Consider the following 22,764-nt stretch of genomic DNA (forward strand, 5'->3'; position numbering starts at 1 on the left):
AGTTCAGCATAGGATATAACAATTGTAAATATATATGCACCTAACTATTGGAGCACTCATATATAAAGCAAATATTAGAGCTAAAGAAACAGATTGGAGAGAAAGAAAAAAATTGAAATAATATCAAGCATCTTCTCTGACCACAATGGAATAAAACCAGAAATCAACATTATGAATTTTGGAAACTATACAAACTCATGGAAATTACCTAATATGCTCCTGAATGACCAGTGAGTCAGTGAAGAAATTAAGAAAGAAATTGAAACATTTCTAAACAATAATGGAAACACAACATACTGAAATCTATGGGGATACAGCAAAAACGATACTAAGAGGAAAGTTTATAGCTATAAGTGCCTACATCAAAAAAGAAGAAAAACTTTAAATAAAAACCTAATGATGGATTTTAAAGAAATGGAAAATCAAGAGCAAGCCAAACCCAAAATTAGTGGGAAAAAAAGAGATAACAAAGCTCAGAGCAGAGATAAATGAAATTGAAATGAAGAAACATACAAAAGATCAACAAAACGTTAGGTTTTTGAAAAGATGAAAAAGAAAAGAAAAAAAAAAAAAAAACAAATCTTTTGCCAGACTAAGGAAAGAGAGAAGACTTCAAAAGATCACAGATGAAAAAGGAGATGTTAAAACCGATACCACAAAATTCAAAGGATTATTAGTGGCTACTGTGAGCAGCTGTATGCCAATAAACTGTAAAACCTAGAAGAAATGGATAAATTCCTATATACATACAATCTTCCAGGACTGAACCATGAAGAAATCCAGGGTGTGAACAGACCAATAACAAGTAATAAGATAATAGTTGTGATGAAAAGTCTCCCAGTAAAAAGTACAGGACCTGAATGGCTTCACTGCTGAATTCTACTAAGCATTTAATGAGGGTTTAATACCAATCATAGTCAAATTAGTCAGAACAATAGGAGGATGGAATACTTTTAAACTCATTCTATGAGGGCAGTATTACCCTGATACCAAAACCAAACAAAGACGCATCAGAAAATGAAACTGCAGGCCCATATCTATCGGAGGAATGAGCCCCCGGTGTTTCAACATAGGTTCTTTTCTATTTTCCCTAAGTGTCGGCTGGTCTGAGAAATAAAGGGAAAGAGTACAAAAGAGAAATTTTAAAGCTGGGTTTCCATGGGAGACATCACATGTCAGCAGGTTCAGTGATGCCCCCTGAGCTGTAAAACCAGCAAGTTTTTATTAGCAGTTTTCAAAGGGGAGGGAGTGTATGAATAGGGTGTGGGTCACAGAGATCACATGCTTCAGGGCAACAAAATATCACAAGGCAAATGGGCAGGGCAAGGTCACAAGGCCAGGGTGAAACTAGAATTACTAATGAGGTTCCTGGTCCCGCTGTGCACGCATTGTCATTGATAAACATCAGGAACCGGGTTGAGAGCAGACAACCGGTCTGACTAAAATTTACTAGGCAGGAATTTCCTAATCCTAATAAGCCTAGGGGCGCTGCAGGAGACTACGGCATGTTACATCCCTATCTACAGCTGCGTAAGGTAGACACTCCCAGAGCAGTCATTTTAGAGGCTCCCTTGGAAATGAATTCTTTTCCCAAGGCTGTTAATTATGAATATTCCTTACTGGGGAAAGAATTCAGCAATATTTCTCTTATCCGTTTTCTGCAATAAGAGAAATACGGCTGTGTCCTGCCTGGCTCCCAGGCAGTCAGATCTAATGGTTATCTCCCTTGTTCCCTGTTACCCTGTTCTTTTTTCAAGGTGCCCGGATTTCATATTGTTCAAACACACATGCTTTACGAACAATTTGTGCAGTTAATGCAATCATCACAAGGTCCTGAGGTGACATACATCCTTGGTTTACGAAGATGACAGGATTAAGAGATTAAAGACAGGCATAGGAAATTGTAAGAGTATTGATTGGGGAAGTGATAAATGTCCATGAAATCTTCACAATTTATGTTCAGAGACTGAACAATGTGAAAAAGAAATCAAGAAAGTCACCCCATTTACGATAGCTAGAAATAAAATCCGAGGCGTTAACCAAAAAAGTGAACAATATCTACAGTGAAAGCTATAAAATGTTGGTGCAAGAAATTGAAAACAAACACACACATAAAGGAAAGATGTTCTATGTTCATGGATTGGAAGAATCAATATTGTTAAAATGTCCATACTAACCAAAGCAATCTACAGATACAATGTATTCCCTATCAAAATACCAATTACGTTCTTCAGAGAAGTAGAAAAAACAATCTTGAAATTTGTATAGAACCACAAAAGACTTGGAATAGCCAAAGCTATCCTATGCAAAAAAAAAAAAAAAAAAAAAGAAAAAAAGAAAAAGAAAATTGGAAGAACCACATTATGTGATTTCAAATTATATGATGTATTGGCCTATAACTATACACATAGAACAGTGGAACTGAGTACAGAACCCAGAAATAAATCCATTCATGAACAGTGATCTTATTCTTAACAAAGGACAATCTTGGGGAAAAGGACAGTCTCTTCAATAAATGGTGCTGGGAAAACTAGATACCCATGGGTAGAACAATGAAACTGAACCCCTATCTCACCATATACAAAAATAAAATCAAAATGGATGCAAGACTTAAATCTAAGACGTCAAACTATGAAACAATGAAAAGAAAGCCTCGGGGAAACTGTCCAGGTCATTGAAGTGGGCAAGGATTTCTTGAATAAATACCCCACAAACACAGGCAACCAAAGCAAAAATGAACAAAGGGAATCACCTCAAGTTACAAAGCTTCTGCACAGCAAAGGAAACAACAAAGTGAGGAGACATGCCACAGAATGGGAGGAAAATATTTGCAAACTACCCATCTGACAAGGGATTAATAACAAGAATATATAGAGAGCTCAAGCAACCTTATAGGTAAAAATCCAATACATTGAAAGATGGGCAAAATATCTGAATAGGTATTACTCAAGAGAAAACATGCAAATGGCAAATGGGTGTATTTATCATCAGAGAAATGCAAATCAGATGTACAATGAGATATCTCACCCCAGTTAAAATGGCATTTATCCAAAAGACAAGCATTAAGAAGTGCCTGTGAAGATGTGGAGAAAAGGGAACCCTCATACGGTTAGTGGGTTAGTGGTAATGTAAATTAGTACAATCACCACGGAGAGCAGTTTGGAGGTTCTTCGAAAAACTAAAAATGGAGCTGTATCATCCAGCAATCCCACTCCTAAGAATATGCAATAAAGGAAATCAGTATATTGAAGAGATATCCATGTTTATTGCAGCAGTATTCACAATAGCCTCGATTTGGAAACAGCTGAAGTGTCCATCAACAGATGAATGAGTAAAGAAAATGTGGTACATACACACAAGAGAGAACCATTCAGCCATAGAAAAGGATGAGATCTTGTCATTTGCAACAGATGGATGGAAGTGGAGGTCACTATGTAAGCCAGGCACAGAATGAGAAACTTCACATGTTCTCCCTTATTTGTGGGAGCTAAAAATGAAAATAATTGAAACTAGGGCAATAGTTACCAGAGCCCTGGAAGGATAAGTGTTGAGGAAGGGGGCCTGGAGGAGAAGTAGTGGTGGTTAATAGGTACAGAAAAATAGAAAGAATGAATAAGACTTAGTATTTGCTAGCATAACAGGGTGACTAGAGTAAAAAGCGATTTTAATTGTACATTTTAAAATAACAAAGTATAATTAGATAGTTACACAAAGGATAAATACCTACTGTGTACTCACAAAAATTAAAAAAAAATTTCAAAAATGTTTTTAGCCATTTTGTTTGATTAATGAGAAAGTTAACATGGTCGATCTTAAATGTAGAATTGTCTTTATCACTTCGTACACAGTGTTTCTGTGTTGCACAGTGTTTCTTACCCTTTAGATAAGTATGTATATTATCCTTTAGATAAATACGTATGTTTATCTCTATTAAATATGTGTAAGCTTTTATACAGAAACAACCATACACTTAATGTGTGTGGATGTAAATTAAAGAGGTCTTTCAAAGACTCTTAATTTTCCCGAATACCATTTTCTTCACAGAACTTTTGCCACCAAACCTCCGATGTCTCCTTATTGCTTAGAGAATCAACTACAATTTAGCTGTGCTGTGTGCGTGTGTGTAAATGTAATTTATTTGTCACGTCTTCCCAGTGTAAACATTTCACTTTAGTCAGGTCAATTTCCACTATAGTCACTTCCTTAGTCTTATGATTGATATTCATTGTTCATTAACTTTTGTTCATGTTATCATAGGCTTTCTGTTTAAGCACCTTGAGGAAGTTGTTTATCTTTGTGTATTTTTAAAGCAGCTTGTTTCTTACAGTTTCAGTGAATGGTATATTTGGTTATGTTTCCTTTGCATTGAAAGTACTGAGACAGATACATATTTTTAGTTTTCCAGCAAACTAGAGGGAAGTTAGAACAGACGAACTATTTGTCACGGGTTCTTGCCTCATATCTCTGCTCCTTGTTTTTTATTTATTGTTTGTTTGTTTGAGACGAGGTCTCACCCTGTTGCCCAGGCTGGAGTATAGTGGCGTGAGCTGGGCTCACTGTAACCTCTACCTCCTGGGCTCAAGCGATCCTCTTACCTTAGCCTTCCAAGTAACTGGACTGCAGGCATGCACCACAACGTCCAGCTAATTTTTGTAATTTTTGTAGATACGAGGTTTCATCATGTCGTTCAGGCTGGTCTTGAACTCCAGGACCCAAGCAATGCACCTGCTTTGGCCTCCCAAAGTGCTGAGATTTACAGGCATGAGCCACTGTGCCCATCCTCTGCTCCTCATTTCCTACTCTTGTTTATCTATTCACCAGATTTTCTAATTTGGCTTTTTGTTTTGTTTTGTTTTTTTGGACTTGTTAAACCTCATATTCTTTCTGGGCCTTTCTTTTCTTATCTCTCTTTTGAGAGAACTTAGACTAGGTGATCTCTAAACATTTCAATAATAAAATAATGCATGTTCTTTAGTATCCAGTTTCAATATTGCTTCATTTATAAAATCTTACCTGACACTGTAGCCTATATTATGTTGTCTTGCCCCACAAATTCTTTCAATACTTACTTTAAAATATAGACATAGGTTAACTTGTGTTTTGCTTACATATATTTGTTTTAATTAATACAATTGCAAGCTCTTTGAAGAATGACACTTCCTTTTTAAAGAATTTAATTACTGTTAATTTTTTAATCATTATATTACTATATAGCAGTCACATCATAGTAAGAATTACAATGACAGTAACCTCTCTGAATACTAACTTTGAGGCAAACATTATTTTACATGCTTTACTTATGTCCATTCTCATAATTCATACTGGGATGCTTATGAGATAACATCTCGTTTCATCTCCATTTTACTGATGAGGAAAGATGCATACATAAAGGTTAAGTAAATTTCCTCACCACTAGTGAGTAAACATAGGATATGGACCTAAGCAGGCCCATGCACTTACCTGTTTTGCTATAATGCATAACTATTGTATACTTGTTGAATGAATAGAGTGTTTTTAACCTTTAATATGTGTTGGGTACAACCTTGGTAGTTTTTGTACTTTGAATAAAAGATTAAGGATGTTTCACTTTTTAAAAAATGGGGACAAATAACTGTCTTAGTAAATAAATATTGTGATCAATTTTCCCAGTTAGGAGCAAATATTCAAATTGCATACTTTGAGGTATTTTGAAAAATTCTTCTGTTTTTGAAAGAAAGTTTGTGACATATATAATACTTAGAGTTGGATTTTGATTTGCAGTAAGTGTCTTAATTATTATTTCTTACTCGTTTTCAGTTGAGTGGTGATTTTATGCAATGGCTTCAAGCCACAGTTCTTCACCAGTGCCTCAAGGAAGCAGCAGTGATGTTTTCTTTAAAATAGAGGTAGATCCGTCAAAACACATTCGACCTGTGCCGTCACTGCCAGATGTGTGTCCCAAGGAACCCACAGGTAATGCTTTTTTTTTTTTTATAGGAGTGTTACTGATGATTTCTATTATCTTTAAATGAGTAGTCAGGTTTTATATACCTATGTTAGAAGAGTAAATTTTATGATGTTAAAAATCATTTGACGGGGCTGGGTGCGGTGGCTCACACCTGTAATCCCAGCACTTTGGGAGGCCAAGGCGGGCGGATCACGAGGTCAGGAGATCGAGACCATCCTGGCTAACATGGTGAAACCCCGTCTCTACTGAAAATACAAAAAATTAGCCAGGCGTGGTGGCGGGCGCCTGTAGTCCCAGCTACTTGGGAGGCTGAGGCAGGAGAATGGCGTGAACCCGGGAGGCGGAGCATGCAGTGAGCTGAGATCGTGCCACTGCACTCCAACCCGGGCAACAGAGCCAGACTCCATCTCAAAAAAAAAAAAAAAATCATTTGGGGCCAGGCATGGTGGCTCATGCCTGTAATCCCAGCACTTTGGGAGGCCAAGGCAGGCAGATCACTTGAGGTCAGGAGTTCAACACCAGCCTGGCCAACATGGTGAAACCCCATCTCTACTAAAAACATAAAAAATTAGTTGGGTGCGGTGGCACATGCCTGTAATCCCAGCTACCTGGGAGGCTGAGGCAGGAGAATCACTTGAACCTGGGAAGTGGAGGTTGTAGTGCACTCCAGCTTGGGTGACAGAGTGAGACTCTATCTCAAAAAAAAAAAAAATCATTTGGAAATGATTGGGAAATTGGAATGTAGTTTTTTACACGTATTTCATGCATTACTTATATAAACTGAAGAAGTGTTGAAAATGAAGGTACAGATTGAAAACTGCTTAAAACATGGTACAGTCAGCCCTCATCATTTGCATATTATGTGTTTGCAAATTCTCCTGACTCCTTAAAATTTATTCATAATCCCCAAATCACTACTTGTGGCACATTTGTGGTAATTTGCAGTCATGTGCGGAGAAGTGAAAGACTTGAAATACCTGACACACGCATTCCCAGCTGAAGTTGAACAAGGCAAAGCTATGCCTTCTTGTTTCAGCTCTCCTACTATAAACTAGTGTTCTTTTAGTGGTCTGTTTTTACTTGGTGCCACATGTTTGGAGCTTGGTGATTTTGCTGTTTAAATTGCCCTTAAGCATAGTGCTAAAATGCTATCTGGAGTTCCTAAGTGCAAGAAGGCTATGATGTCCCTTACGGAGAATATACATGTGTTGTGTGAGCTTCATTCAGGCATAAATTACAGTGCTGTTAGCCACAAGTTCAGTGTTAATGAATCAATAATGTATACTGAATAAGGCATCTTTAAACATACAAAACAAGGTTATGTGTTGATCAGTTGATGAAATTATTGTGACCAAAGGCTCACAGGAACCTAACTCTTCAGTTTCCCTACAAGCAATGGTTCAATATTTGCTAATTCCATATTCACAATAACTTTATAGAACAAAAATACTACTGATAATGAGAATAGAGTATATATTTTTCCTTCTTGTATGATTAATGCCACAGCAACATTTATGTCACCTAATTATAAGCCAAAGGATATTTTATCCGGGAGAACCTGCCATGATATAATAGAAAAGAGGCCTACCTCTAAAAAACAGTGGGGTATTAAAGGATAGAAAATTTATAATAGAAGGTAGCATAGTTCTGATGTTAAAAAAAAAAAGATAAAGTAATTGTACATTAAGGAAAGGAATTCATGAAAGACTTTGACTATTCACTCCACCCTGCAACTATAACTCTCAAATTTTGCATATCTTTTATCTTGTGCATGTTTTTCAAAGCCTTAGTAATTGATGCTGGCAGCTGAAGATTATTCAATCAGATTGATTTTTATTAAATCATTTACTGTGGAAGATTAGTTGGTTTGCGTAAGATGAAATCTATGCATTTTTAGTTTTCTAGTGTGTACTTTCAAACATAGAACCAACTTTACAGCATTTACAGAGTTCTCTTGTTTACTTTTTGCAGGTGATTCACATAGTTTATATGTTGCCCCATCTCTAGTTACAGATCAACATAGATGGACTGTATATCATTCCAAAGTAAATCTCCCAGCAGCATTAAATGATCCTAGATTAGCAAAAAGAGAATCTGACTTCTTCACAAAAACATGGGGATTGAACTTTGTGGATACTGAAGTCATACCTTCATTCTACCTCCCACAGATCAGCAAGGAACATTTTACAGTATATCAACAGGAAATTTCTCAGGTAATATCTAATCTTGGCTAGTTATCGTCAGGTCAAAAGTAATAGAAATATTTTTAGTATGCTTTATTATAGATTTTTGACCAGTAATGTTTGATGAACCTATAGTATTCTTTTTGTTCATACAAATTATACTGTCCTGGGTTGCATTTAATTCTTTGCTTAAATATATTTTAATACATTTCTCTTACAGTAGTGATTTTTCAGAATTACACATTCCAAATAATGCTAAGATTCAACATGAAACCTACCCTACTTACCAAGGAGAAAATGATTCTATTAGACCTATGAAGTCCAGATGATTTGTGAGGTTTGAGAAATTGGCAGAATATTACTGTTTCTTTGTCTGATTCACTGCATACAATTCTATAGAGCACCCTAGCTCTAGCAGATAGTTATAATATCTCCAGACGTAATTATAACTTAATATATTACTTTAAGCCCAGTCTGAGAGCAAGGACTGAGTATAGTACAGAGTTTTAGATGGTCTATCAATTCATTTTTAGATTATTAGTAAGTGCCTGTTATCAATATAATTAAAATCATTAAAGTGGTACAAGGGATATTATATTTTTATAACCATTCCTTTTTATACTTTTTTCATTAGCAAGCCTAATTTGAATTTAGCTGGTTTTATTTTACTTAATTTGCACTTTTTTGAATATGGCTGTATTAACATTAATAATGTATAACTATATAGCATCTGGTTCATTTTTATTACTATCAAATATTTTTATACAGAACCTGTATATTTTGTTTGCCTTTGTATGTATATATTGTGCCATATTAACAATCACTTAGATATGATCATTGAAAACAGAACACAAAAACTGTTTTCAGTGATCAGATCTTAGTGATTGTTAAGTGGATGAACATTAATATGCCTTTGTAACTTATAATTTGGTTTTTCTATTTGTGTATTGATCAAATATTTAACGAATGTCTTCCATGTGTCAGGTAGTCTTCTAAACATGAGGATACAGCAGAGAACAAAACTGACATCAATTCCCTCCCTTACAAAGCTTATGTTTCTAGCAAGGAGTTTAACAATAAACCCTAAAGCAACCACTAAAATAGCAAAACAAAGAATTACAGCTAATAATGGAAAAGAGAAATGGAATTTTAAAAATTCTCAATCCAAACAAAGGCATAAAAAGAAAAAAAGAAAGAATGGATAGGACATAAAATAAATTTCAAGATGATAATCTTAAGCCTAATTATATCACTAATTACATGAAATCTAAATGGTTCAAGCATCCCGATTAAAAGGTAGAGATTGTGAGATTTGATGACCCAATTATATGCTGTATATAAGAAACATACTTTGAATAGAAAGAAAAAAACATTTAAAAGGATGAAAAAATACATACTATGCTTAACAGTAGTCGAAAGAAAGCAGAAATGGCTATATTAATAACAAAGTAGATTTCAGAGCAAAAACTATTAATATGTATAAAGAATGTTATTTTATAATGATAAAATGGTCAGTTAATCAAGAAGACATAATAGTTTTAAACATTTTTGCCCCTAATATGCTTCAAAACATGTGAGGCAGAAGCTGAGAACTTGATGGCAAAGTAGCTATTCATAATTGTGGAGATTTCAAATACTCTTTCAATAAATGATGGGACAAGCAGAGTATCAGCAAGATTTTAATAGACTTGAACTATTAACCAACCTGGCCTGACTTGAAAGAGCACTCCATATAACATAGAAGAATATACTTTTTTTTCCAAGTGTTCATGAAACATTTATGGACATAGACTATATTCTAGGTTTGAAAACAAATTTTAATACATTTGGAAGACTTCACCTCATACACGGTATGCTCTCTGAACACAGTATAATTAAAATAGAAATTAATAATGGAAAGGTTGGTGGAAAATCCACAGATATTTGGAAACCAGAACTTTATACTTCTAAATAAAATGTGAGTCAAAGAAGAAAGAAAAATCAGAAGGTAGTTTGAACTGAATGGAAATGAAAACACAACATATCAGGATTTGTGGGGTGATGCTCAGTTAGCACTTAGGGAGAAATTGGTAGCACTGAATGCATATATTATTGAAAGAATAATGATTTCAAATCAGTGACCTCAGCTTACACCTTAAGAAGCTAGAAAAATGGCCAGGCACAGTGGCTCACGCCTATAATCCCAGCACTTTGGGAGGACAAGGTGGGCGGATCACCTGAGGTCAGGAGTTCAAGACCAGCCTCGCCAACATGGCGAAACCCCACCTTTATAAAAATACAAAAAAATTAGCCAGGCATGATGGCAAGTGCCTGTAATCCTAGCTACTCGAGAGGCTGAAGTGGGAGAATCACTTGAAACTGGGTGGTGGAGGTTGCAGTGAGCCGAGATTGCACCATTGCATTCCAGCCTGGGTGACAGAGCAAGACACTGTCTCCAAAAAAAAAAAAAATTAAAAACAGATAAAAGAAAGAATAAACATCAAAGTCAAAATCAGAGAACAATAGAGAAAATTAGTGAAACCAAAAGCTGATTCTTTGAGAAGATAAACTTGATAAGACTTTGGCAATACTGATTAGGAAAAAAAGAAGAAGATACAAGTCACCAATAACAAGAATAAGAAAGGTGATATCACTACAGATTCTACAGAGATTAAAAGCCTAATAATGAAATATTATGAATAACTTTGTGCCAATAAATTCAACAGCTTAAATGAATTTACAGATTTCTTGAATGACACAAAATACCAAATATCTTTTGAGAAAAAATAGATAATCTGGCTGGGCATGGTGGCTCATGCCTATAATCCCCGCACTTTGGGAGGCCATGGTGGGCACATCACCTGAGGTCTGGAGTTCGAGACCAGCCTGGCCAACATTGTGAAACTCCGTCTCTACTAAAAGTACAAAAATTAGCCGGGCATGGTGGTGTGCACCTGTAGTCCCAGCTACTCGGGAGGCTGAGGCAAAAGAATCGCATGAACCTGGGAGGTGGAGGTTGCAGTGAGCTGAGATCGAGGCATTGCACTCCAGCCTGGGCGATAGCAAGACTCCATCTCAAAAAACAAAACAAAAAGAAATAGAAAATCTGAAATAACTTTATATTTGTTACATTGATGTATAGTTAAATACCTTTCCACAAAGAAAGCTCAGGTCCACATGGCTTCACTGGAGAATTCTACCAAACATTTACAGAAACAGTAATTCCAAATCTACACACATTATTTCAAATTTTGGTAAGGATGTGGAAGACAGAGCTAGTTCTAGGATAAGGTGAGGCAGGTGAGCAAAATGTGAGAGGCACTGGAATCTGAGAGTGGGTACCTCCTTAAATATTGTACTGTATGCTTCTTGCTTGCTTCATCCTACTGCCAGCCTTCATGAAGTAACCGGAACTCTCATATACTGTTGGTGGGAATTTAAAGTGCTGCAACCCCTTTGGAAAAAAGTTTGGCAGTTTCTTAAAAAGTTAAACAGACTTCTGATCTGTCATGTAAGGAGCTTGGAAGTTGTCACTCCTGTTCTCACAACAAAAAATCTGAGCAAACTGAAAATCAACAACTGAGAAGTACCTGTGAAGGTCACAGCCCAGGGACACAGGCTCACTAAGACTGAAACCTAATCATAAGATCATAGAATGCTTCCCCTCCCTTCACACATTACCATCACATCAGTGGGGTGCTTGAATAATGAGAATACAACTGAAAGGACTACATGTCTCAGACCTTATTTAAGAGGTCTGCAGGGAAACCTGAATATAGCAGGAGAGATGAAAAACAAGGACACCAGTGGAAATTTTAGCCTCTGACACCTGCAGCTATAACAATGAGTAAATAAAGCCTAATTCTTAGCCAGATAAACAAAACTTCATACTAAAGTCCTATTTACCTCAGTTCTTTTTAACTTTGGTATATCATATGTGGCTTTCAGCAAAACATTACAATGCATACCAGACAGAAAACACTGTTTAAAGAGACAGATCAAGTATCAGAATCAGACTGAGATGCGGTTGTGATGTTGGAATGATCAAACTGGGAACTCAGAGTAACTATGTTTAATATACTAAGGGCTGTAGTGGAAAACATGGACAACATGCAAGAACAGATGTAAGCAGAGAGATGGAAACTAAGAATCAAAAGGAAATGCTACAAATCAAAGATAGTATAACAGAAATGAAGAATGCTTTTGATGAGTTCATCAATAGGCTTGAAGTGGCAGGGGAAGAAATCAGTGAGCTTAAAGAAATGCTGATACAAACTTATAAAAATGTGTGGGATGCAAGGGAAGTAAGGCTTCAGGGAAGTCTTGCTTAAATAAGCACTCAAGGCTTCATTGAATGCTTAAGAAGAAAATTTAAAATTAATCTAAGCTCTACTTTAGGAAATTATCGAAAGAAGAGCAAATTTAATCCAAAGTAAGCAGAAGAAAAGCAGTAATAAAAATTAGAGCAGAAATCAGGGAAATTGACAATAGCAAATCGATAGAGAAAATCAGCAAAAGCAAAAGCTGGTTCTTTGTGAGATCAATAAAACTGATAAACATTTAGCTACATTAAGAAAAAAGAGAAGGCTGGGTGCAGTAGCTCACGCCTGTAATCCCAGCACTTTGGGAGGCTGAGGTGGATGGGTCACCTGAGGCCAGGAGTTCAAGACCAGCCTGGCTAACATGGTGAAACCCCATCTCTATTAAAAATACAAAAATTAGCTGGGTATGGTGGTGGGCGCCTGTAATCCCAGCTACTTGGGGGCTGAGGCAGGAGAATCACTTGAACCTGGGAGGCGGAAGTTGCAGTGAGCTGAGATCGCGCCATTGCACTCCAGCCTGGGTGACAGCGCAAGACTGTTTCAAAAAAAAAAAAAAAAAAAAAGAGAAGATATAAGCTATTATTATCAAAAATGAAAGAGGGGCTGTTTCTGCTGATCCCGCAGGCATTAAAAGGATAATAAGAGAATATTGTGAACAATTCTATGCCCAGAAATTTGATATCCTAGGTGAAATGGACTGATTTATTTTGAAAGACACAATTTACCAAAGCTTACACAACAAGAAATAAATATTTTGAATAGGCTTATATTTATTAAATAAATTGAATCAATCATACTGCTCAAAACAGAAATCACCAGGCCCAGATGGGTTCCCTGGTGAATTCTACCAAACATTTCGGTAAGAAATTACACCAATTATTTATAATCTATTTCAGGAAATAGAAGCTAAGGACATACTTTGTAATGCATTTGGTGAGGCCATCATGAAGCTAATACTAAAATCAGACAAAGACATAATAAGTAAAGAAAACTTTAGACCTTTTTTTTTTTTTTTGAGACAAGGTCACACTGTGTTGCCCAGGCTGGAGTGCAGTGGCACATTCACAGCTCACTGCAGCCTCAACCTCCCCGCTTAAGCAATCCTCCCATCTCAGCACCCCCCAAGTAGCTGGGACTACAGGTGAGCACCACCACAACACCACACCTGGCTAATTTTTGTATATTTTGTAGTGACAGGGTTTTGCCATATTGTCCAGGCTGGTCTCAAACTCCTGAGCTCAAACAGTCTGCCCGTGTTGGCCATTCATTATTTTTTTAAAAAAAGAACTCTCAGCAAACTAGGAACAGGAAGGAATTTCTTTAACTTGATAAAGAATGTACTGGGCGTGTCGGCTCACGCCTGTAATCCCAGCACTTTGGCAGGATGCTTGAGGCCAGGACTTGAGACCAGCCTGGCCAACATGGCGAAACTCATCTCTACTGAAAACACAAAATTTAGCTGGGCATGGTGGCACACGCCTGTAATCCCAGCTATGTAACCAGCAATGGGTTCACCTTGCCTGCTGCCTAGACAGCTGATTTATTGAGACAGGGGAATTGCAATAGAGAATGAGGAATCCATGCAGAGCTGGCTGTGTGGAAGACTCGAGTTTTATTATTACTCAAATCAGTCTCTCCGAGCATTCGAGGATCAGAATTTTTAAGGACATCTTGGTGGGTGAGGGGAATCCAGTGAGCTGGCTATGCTGATTGGTCAGGTCAGTGATGATATCATAGGGAGAAGCCATCTCCATGTGCTGAGTCAGTTCCTGGGCGGGGCCCACAAGGTCAGATGAGCCAGTTTATTGATCTGGGTGGTACCAGCTGAACCATCAAGTACAGGGTCTGCAAAATATCTCAAGCGTGGATCTTAGGAGCAGTTTAGGGGGAGGGTCAGAATCTTGTAGTCTCCAGCTGCATGACTTGACCCCTAAACCGTAATTTCTGATCTTGTGGCTAATTTGTTAGTCCAACAAAGGCAGTCTAGCCCCCAGGAAAGAAGGTGGTTTTGTTTTGGAAAAGGACTGTTATCATCTTTGTTTTAAACTATAAACTAAATTCCTCCCAAAGTTAGTTCACCCTGTGCCCAAGAATGGACAAGAACACGTTGGAGGTTAGAAGCAAGATGGAGTTGGTTAGGTCAGATCTCTTTCACTGTCTCAGTTATAATTTTGCAATGGCGATTTCAGCTACTTGGGAGGCTGAGACATGAGAATCACTTGGACCCAGGAGGTGGAGGTTGCAGTGAACCAAGATTACACCACTGCACTCCAGACTGGGCGACAGAGTGAGACTCTTGTCTCAAGAGAGAAAAAAATCTACAAAAACTCTATAGCTAATGGGGGAAACTAGATGCTTCCCACTACGAACAGGAGCAAGGTAAGGATGTCCCATCTCACTATTTCTTTCAACATTGTCTTGGAAGTCCTAACTAATGTAATAAGGCAAGAAAAGGAAATAAAATATATAAAAATTAGGAAGAAGTAAAACTGTTTCCAGATGAAATGATTGTGTGGAAAATCCCAAAGAATCTAAAAAGAAACTCCTGGAACTAATAAGTGACTATAGTAAGGTTGCAAGATACCAGGTTAATATATAAAATTAATTACTTTCTTATCTACCAGCAGTGAACAGTTGGAATTTGAAATTAAAAACCCAATGCAATTTACATTAGCATCAAAGAAAATGAAGCCTTTATGTATAAATCTAAATATATATAAGATCTATCTGAGGAAAACTACAAGACTCTGATGAAAGAAATTAAATAAATAAATGGAGAGGTAGTTCATATATGTGGATAGGAAGACTCAATATTGTCAAGGCGTCTCTTTTTCCCAACTTGATCAATAGAGTCAACATAATCCTGATTAAAATCCTAGCAGTTGGTTTCGTGGATATTGAAAACTGACTCTAAAGCTTGTATAGAAAAAGACCCAGAATAGCTAACACAGTATTAAAAGAGGAACAAAACTGAAGGACTGATACCTCCCAATTTGAAGTTTTGCTATAAAGCTACGGTAATCAAGACAATGTCGTATTGGTGAAAGAATAGACGTACGGATCAGTGGAACAGAGAACCCATAAATAGACCCACACAAATACAATCACCTGATTTTTAACAAAGGGGCAAAGGTAATTCAATAGAGAAAGGATAGTTGTTTGAACAAATGGTATCGAAACAACTAGACATCCACATACCAAAGAGAAAGAATATAGACACACCACCTTGCATTATTCATGGAAATTAGCTCAAAGTTGATGATAGACCTTAATGTAAAATGCAAAACTATAAAACTTCTAGATGATAACATAGGAGAAAATCTAGGTAACCTTGGGTTTGGTAATGACGTTTTAGATATGAGAAAAGCACAATCCATGAAAGAAAAAATTGAAAAGTCGAACTTCATTAAAATTAAAAAGTTCTACTCTGTGAAAGACACTGTTAAGAGAATGAAAAGACAAGCCAAAGACTGGGAGAAAATATTTACAAAACATGTATCTGTTACAGGATTGACGGTCGGGTGTGGTGGCTTATTCCTTGTAATCCTAGCACTTTAGGAAGTGGAGGTGGGAGAATCACTTGAGACCAGGAGTTCAGGACCAGTCTGGGCAACATAGTAAGAACCCATCTCTACAAGAAAAAATTAGAAAAATTAGGCATGGTGGTGTGCATCTGTAGTCCTAGCTGCTCTGGAGGCTGAGGCAGGAGGATCGCTTGAGCCCTGAAATTTGAAGTTACAGTGAGGAACTTCAGCCTGGGCAACAGAACTAGACCCTGTCTCAAAAAATAAAAAGGGACTGGTAGCAAAAATAAACGAAGGAGTTAAAACTCAACAACAACAAAACAGCAAAATTAAAAAATGAGTAAAGGACTTAGTAGACCTTTTCCCAAAAAAGATATAGAAGTGTGCAATTAGCACATGAAAAGATGGTCAGCATAGCAAATAATTTTACATGATAAATTTTATGTTATATATGTTTTACCTTCAAAAATAAGAGCAAAAGATCTGAATACCTCACCAAAGAAGATAATGCAGATGGCAAATAAGCATATAAAAAGATGCTCAATATCAAATGTCATTAAGGAATTCCTAATTAAAATGAGATGCCATTACATATCTATCAGAATAGCAAAAATCTAAAACACTGACAATACCAAATGTTGACAAGGATATAGAACAACAGGAACTCTTATTTATTGCTGGTGGGCATGCAAAGTGGTATGGCCACTTTGGAAAACAGTCCTGTAGTAACTGATAGAATTGCTACCAGAACTCTGAACACTGCTGACCTGCTGCTTTTCTTCACTTTCTCAGGTATCCTTTCAGTGATATCTCTGAAAATATAATAATGTTGTTAGTGTTCATCTGATTCTAAATCAGAGTGAGATTTTTTTTGTTTTTTGACTCAGAACGTGTCAATAATTCTTCCCTCCCTGCCTCCCTCCCTCCCTCCCTCCATTCCTTCCTTCCTCCTTCCCCTCCTTCCTTCCTTCCTTCCTCCTTCCCCTCCTTCCTTCCTTCCTTCCCTTCCTCCTTCCCCTCCTTCCTTCCTTCCTTCCTTCCTTCCTTCCTTCCTCCCTTCCTCCCTTCCTCCCTCCTCCCTCCCTCCCTCCCTCCCTCCCTCCCTCCCTCCCTCCCTCCCTCCCCTCCTTCCCTCCCTCCCCTCCTTCCCTCCTTCCCTCCCTCCCTCCCTCCTTGGAGTCTCACTTTGCCACCCGGGCTGGAGTGCATTGGTTGACACGATCTCGGCTCCCTGCAGCCTCCGCCTCCTGGGTTTAAGCGATTCTTGTGCCTCAGCCTCTGCAGTAGCTGGGATTACAGGTGTGCGCCACTACTCCTGGCTAATTTTTGTATTTTTAGTAGAGATAGGGTTTCACCATGTTGGCCAGGCTAGTCTTGAACTCTTGACCTCAGGTGATCTGCCCACCTTGGCCTCCGAAAGTGCTGAGATTACAGGTGTGAGCCACAGCACCTGGCCTAATTTCTATCTTTCTATCTTAAATATATAGGTTTTTGAATTTTCTTTCTTGATTCAAATTATTCTCCTAATTGATTTGTTATATAAATATTTTCCATTTGCTTTCCCACTTTATTCTAAATATGGAGAATTTACTATAATTATATAAGATGGAATGGATATAGGTATATAGATGTGTGTAGATCTCATAGAGGTATTTGGTTTATTAAGCACACTCGTTACTTGTATTTAAGTTCAGGGGGCTACTGATTCATATTCAAACTCGTAGGACTAATGTGGCATATTCTGATATTCTGTTGCAAAACATTTTCTTGCTTTGAATACTCATGTTTACACATACATTGATCATGTTATTTGTCTTTTTATTAGAGAGAGAAGATTCATGAGAGATGCAAGAATATTTGTCCTCCTAAAGATACCTTTGAAAGGACTCTTTTACATACTCATGGTATGAATATGTGTTATTTATAGATAATAAAGCATAGCATAAATATTAGTGAACAAGATCTTTATTTTGAGACCTTATTGCCTATTATATCTATAATTTTTATTTCTAGTAAAATTTTTATAACTTATGATTATAATATTTTCTGAGAACTTCTAAGAGAAAAATAGATCTGACAGTAGTATAATCCTTCAGTTCAACAAATATTGATTGAATATCTTTGTGCTTGGTATGTTCCTTGTTGCTTAAAAATAGATGAGTAAGCTAGACATGATGGCACATGTGTATATTCCCAACTACTTGGGAGGCTGAGGTGGGAGGATTGCTTGAGCCTGTGAGTTTGAGAACAGTAATATAGTGAGACCCTAAAGTAAACCTATAGATGAGTAAAAAGTAGCTTTGGTCCTCAAAGAACTGATGTTCTCCTGAATAAGTTTAAAGAAATAAACCAATAATTGTATCGTTGTATATTAAAGAGTAAGTTCAGTGTGGTAAAGTTATATAACATGCCTAACTTAGCTTTAGAAGCATTCCTAGAGTTGACAGTGATTACGTGTGTTTTAAAGTCGTTAGTTTGAAACATTTACATGGGAGAAGACATTCCAAGAAAAGGGAATAGTTTATACAAAGCCATAGAATAAAGAGAGAACAGAATGTTCAAGGAACTGTAAGAGTTTATATGTTGGTTCTACTGGGAGCAAGAAATGAGACTGAAGCATAGACAGGAGTCAGATCATGAAGAAACTTATATGCTGTGATAAGGAATTTTACTTTTTCTGAAGACACTATAAAGCTACATAGTATTTTTAACGAGGCATGATCGGATTTATGATTATACTTTTATGTGAAAATAGTTGTGGATAGTGAATTATGGGATGATGATTAGACTAGAGGCAAGGAGACAGTGGAGGCTACTGCAGTAATACAAATGAGAAATGATATTCCAGTAACAGTTACAATGGAGATGGAGAAGAAATTAGGCCTTTGGGAAGTAACTCAGAGATTGAGACACAGGTTTTGGTGGCCAGTTATTGGTAATGGAGCAAGATGATTCAAGGACAATTCCCAGGTTTCTTGCTTGGACAACTGGGTGGGTGACAGTGCAATTCAGTGAGAGAGGCAATATAGGAGGAGGAATTTTGAGGGAGATGGAGGCAAGTTTAGTTGCAGATTTGCAGTGAAGGACATGCCTTTTTGGCAATGTGGAGCTCAGGTTGAAGATTTAGGCTGAAGATGTAGGTATCGTAGATATCATCATAGACAGGTATGCTGGACAATAGCATGGTGGTTGAATCCAAGGACATTGGGTGAGATTGCCCAGGGAAGATGTGAGTAGTGAGAAGAAAACGACTGGTGATGGAGCACTAATTAAGCTGTCGCATTTAATGGGCAGACAGAAGGTGAGATAACTGTGAAGGAGACAGAAAGTGGTCAGAGAGATAGGAAAGTCAACCAAGAGAGAATTGCACCTTAAAAGTTAAAGCTAGCAAGGATTTCAGAAAGTAAGAACAGTTAGTTGGTCTATAATGTCAGAATACTTCAGGGATAGATCGATTTGTACACTGAGAAGTCTCCTTTGTTTTGGCAATTAGGACATCTCAGGGAGAGCATTTATGGCAGGTCCAGAAACCTCAATACTATGTATTAAGGAGTGAGTATAAGAGAAAGAAATGTAGACTACTGGTATTATGTCACTAGAAGATTTGAGATAGATTATTGACTGCAGGGAACAGAGTGGAAGAATACTTTTTCATGGGCAGGACTAGATCAGGTAAGAGAGGCATTTGACTATCCCTGAGAGTGAGTACTTTTGCATCTGAGGTCCCACCCTTGCCTCAACCTGGTCCTGGCCCCGAGTTTTATCTTTTTCTTTATATATATATATAAAATATATATGTGTGTATGTGTGTATATATATACACATTTTAATGGGAAAGAACTGAGCATGTTTATATACAGAGATAAGAGAGCTAGTACAAGGGAAGAGGCTGAAGGTACCGAGACAGACAGAATAAACTGATTAACCTGACGGCAGAGGCAGGAGGGAATGGAGTCTAAGTGCAGAAAGGTTGGTTTTGAAGAGGAGAGTAGTACCTTATCTAAGTTTGGATTGGCAGGATGAAAGTAAAGTAGGTTCATTTGAAGATAAGTGTGTATCTCAGCCTTAAGATGACTGAGAAGAAAATTAATATAGTATAAAAAAGCAACCTTTGATCATAAGAAATTCTGGAAGGGATGATAGATCTTTTAAACAATAAAAACAGTATTCCTACTTTAGAATTTAATTCATTAAAAAAAATCTACGTAGCATGCCATATTCAATCTTACCAAAATTTAAAAAGATAGCACAGCAGTCCTCAATCTTTTTGGCACCAGGGACTGGTTTCGTGGTAAACAATTTTTCCACAGACCAAGCGGTTTGTGGGGAGATAGTTTTGGGATGATTCAAGTACATTACCTTTATTGTGCACTTTATTTCTACCATTACATTGTAAAATATAATGAAATAATTATACAACTCATCATAACGTAGAGTCAGTGGGAGCCCTGAGCTTATTTTCCTGGAACTAAATGGTCCCATCTGGGGGAGATGGGAGACAGTGATAGATAGTCAGGCATTAGATTCTTATAAGGAGGGCACAACCTAGATCTCTGACATGTGCAGTTCACATTAGGGTTTGTGCTCCTATGAGAACCTAGTGCCACCACTGATCTGACAGAAGGTGGAGCTCAGGTGGTAATGTGAGCTATGGGGAGTGGCTGTAAATACAGATGAAGCTTTGCTTGTGGCCACTGCTCACCTCCTGCTGTGTGATCTGGTTCCTAACAGGCCATGGATCACTACCCGTTCGTGGCCTGGGGGTTGAGGACAACTGAGATAGCATAAAGCCTTGTTATGTCTGATTAAAAAGATTTGAGATGTATTTAGCTGTTTTATTGCTGCTATGTAATAGATTACAATTACTTGAAACATTGTTTTGTTCAGTGCTTTGCCTACTACTAGGCATATAATAGGTGCTTGATAGATATTTGTTGAAGGAATAAACTTAAGTAGCTATTTGGATGTGACCCAGTACAATACTGAATCTGTCAAAATGTACTTTATGGAGTTAAAATGAAAACAAGTTTTAAAAATAATATTTTCCCTTCTTTTTTAAATAGATAAATCCAGGACAGATCTGGAGCAAGTACCTAAGGTAACAAAGCTTAAACATGAGAAAATTGCCTTTTAATATTTGATCTTTAATTTTGCCTTACAAGGAGATTTCATTTGGCTTTTTTTTTTTTTTTTTTTTTTTTTTTTTTTTTGACACTTTGGCTACTTTGTCTCTTCTGGGCTGTGTTGCATCACTTTTCTTATTTCTCGTTCTTTACTTTTTTTCTTTCCTTCTTTCTTTGTCTTTCTTTTTGCTTTTCTTTCTCTTACTTATTTTGAGACAGAGTCTTGCTCAGTCTCGCAGGCTGGAGTGCAGTTCTGTGATCTCGGCTCACTGTAACCTCTGTCTCCTGAGTTCCGGTGATTCTCCTGCCTCAGCATCCTGAGTAGATGGGATTACAGGTGCATGCCAACATGCACAGTTACTTTTTTTGTTTTGTATTTTTAGTAGAGACAGGGTTTCACTGTGTTGGCCAGGCTGGTCCCCAACTCCTGACCTCAAGTGATCCGTCCACCTTGGCCTGGGATTACAGGTGTGAGCCACCGTGCCTGGCCTTTTTTTAAATGAAAAAATGTTTTTAATTGACAAGTTAAAATGATGTATATTTGTGGTGTTTTTTCTCTTTTGCATCATCAGTCTCTTTCTCATCACTGAAATTTACAAATATTTTTAAGTCTTTCCCTTAAAAAAATTTTGCTGATCATTCAACCTCTTCAAATTATTAAGAGATACTCTGTATAACAAATTTTGTCGAGATATATAATAGATCCTTTTTTTTTTCTGGGAAGAGTTGATTACCTTTATCAGATTCTCAGATAGGTCTGTGACAGTTGTTCCTTTTTTTTTTTTTTTTTTTTTTTTTTTGAGACGGAGTCTCGCTTTGTCGCCAGGCTGGAGTGCAGTGGCCGGATCTCAGCTCACTGCAAGCTCTGCCTCCCGGGTTTATGCCATTCTCCTGCCTCAGCCTCCCAAGTAGCTGGGACTACAGGTGCCCGCCACCTCGCCCAGCTAATTTTTTGTATTTTTTAGTAGAGACGGGGTTTCACCGTGTTAGCCAGGATGGTCTCGATCTCCTGACCTCGTGATCCGCCCGTCTTGGCCTCCTGACAGTTGTTCTTTAGAGTAAGAAAGAGAAGATGAAAGACACAAAAATGGGAGAAGGATATCGTTTTTATCATTTATTTGATCCTACAAAATAATATTCAAAGTTTGTCATTTAAGGCTCATTGTTCACTTTCATGTAATCTTTACACATTCTTTACTTCAGCCAAACTTTTTTTTGATGGCTCTGTGCTTTATTTGCACTGTTTCTTGATCCTGGAAGACTTTTCCGTCATCTTCCCATATCTAATTCTCTATAATCTTTTGCTTAAAATGGCACCTTTACATGGGTGCTTTCTTGTTCTTTCCAACAGAAGATAATTGGCCCCTTTGCCTAATTCCCAGAACATTTTATCTGGGATTCTTCCCTCATCCCTCTGCTACCCCTTTAAGGATTTGTCCCTCTTCTCCTTAAAAGATTTTTTTTTTTTTTTTTTTTTTGAGGCAGAGTCTCTCTCTCTGTTGCCCAGGTTGGAGTGCAGTGGCACAATCTTGGCTCACTGCAACCTCCACCTCCCAGGTTCAAGCAATTCTCTTACTTCAGCCTCCCCAGTAGCTGGGATTATAGGCGCCTGCTGCCCGGCTTGGGTAATTTTTGTATTTTTAGAAGAGACGGAGTTTTGCTACGTTGGCCAGGCTAGGCTGGTCT

At 37.5% G+C, this 22,764-nt stretch overlaps 1 protein-coding gene across 5 annotated transcripts in view; it reads left to right on the top strand.

Annotated features, from left to right (window-relative positions):
- The window catches only part of VPS54 (VPS54 subunit of GARP complex), a 131,704-nt gene that overhangs the window by 21,342 nt on the left and 87,598 nt on the right, over positions 1 to 22,764 (top strand). For 3 of the 5 annotated variants that reach the window (XM_050753442.1, XM_050753445.1, XM_050753443.1), the window contains exons 2-5: positions 5,797 to 5,952; positions 7,919 to 8,160; positions 17,781 to 17,859; positions 21,019 to 21,053. In XM_050753442.1, coding sequence (XP_050609399.1) covers positions 5,817 to 5,952; positions 7,919 to 8,160; positions 17,781 to 17,859; positions 21,019 to 21,053 — 492 coding nt within the window. In that variant the 5' untranslated portion in view covers positions 5,797 to 5,816. Of the gene's footprint in view, positions 1 to 5,796; positions 5,953 to 7,918; positions 8,161 to 17,780; positions 17,860 to 21,018; positions 21,054 to 22,764 lie in introns of those variants that run through there. The other 2 variants (XM_050753444.1, XM_050753446.1) reach the window with 2 other exon arrangements.

The sequence above is a fragment of the Macaca thibetana genome, chromosome 13 (genome assembly GCF_024542745.1).
Source record: "Macaca thibetana thibetana isolate TM-01 chromosome 13, ASM2454274v1, whole genome shotgun sequence".
Lineage (NCBI taxonomy): Eukaryota > Metazoa > Chordata > Mammalia > Primates > Cercopithecidae > Macaca > Macaca thibetana.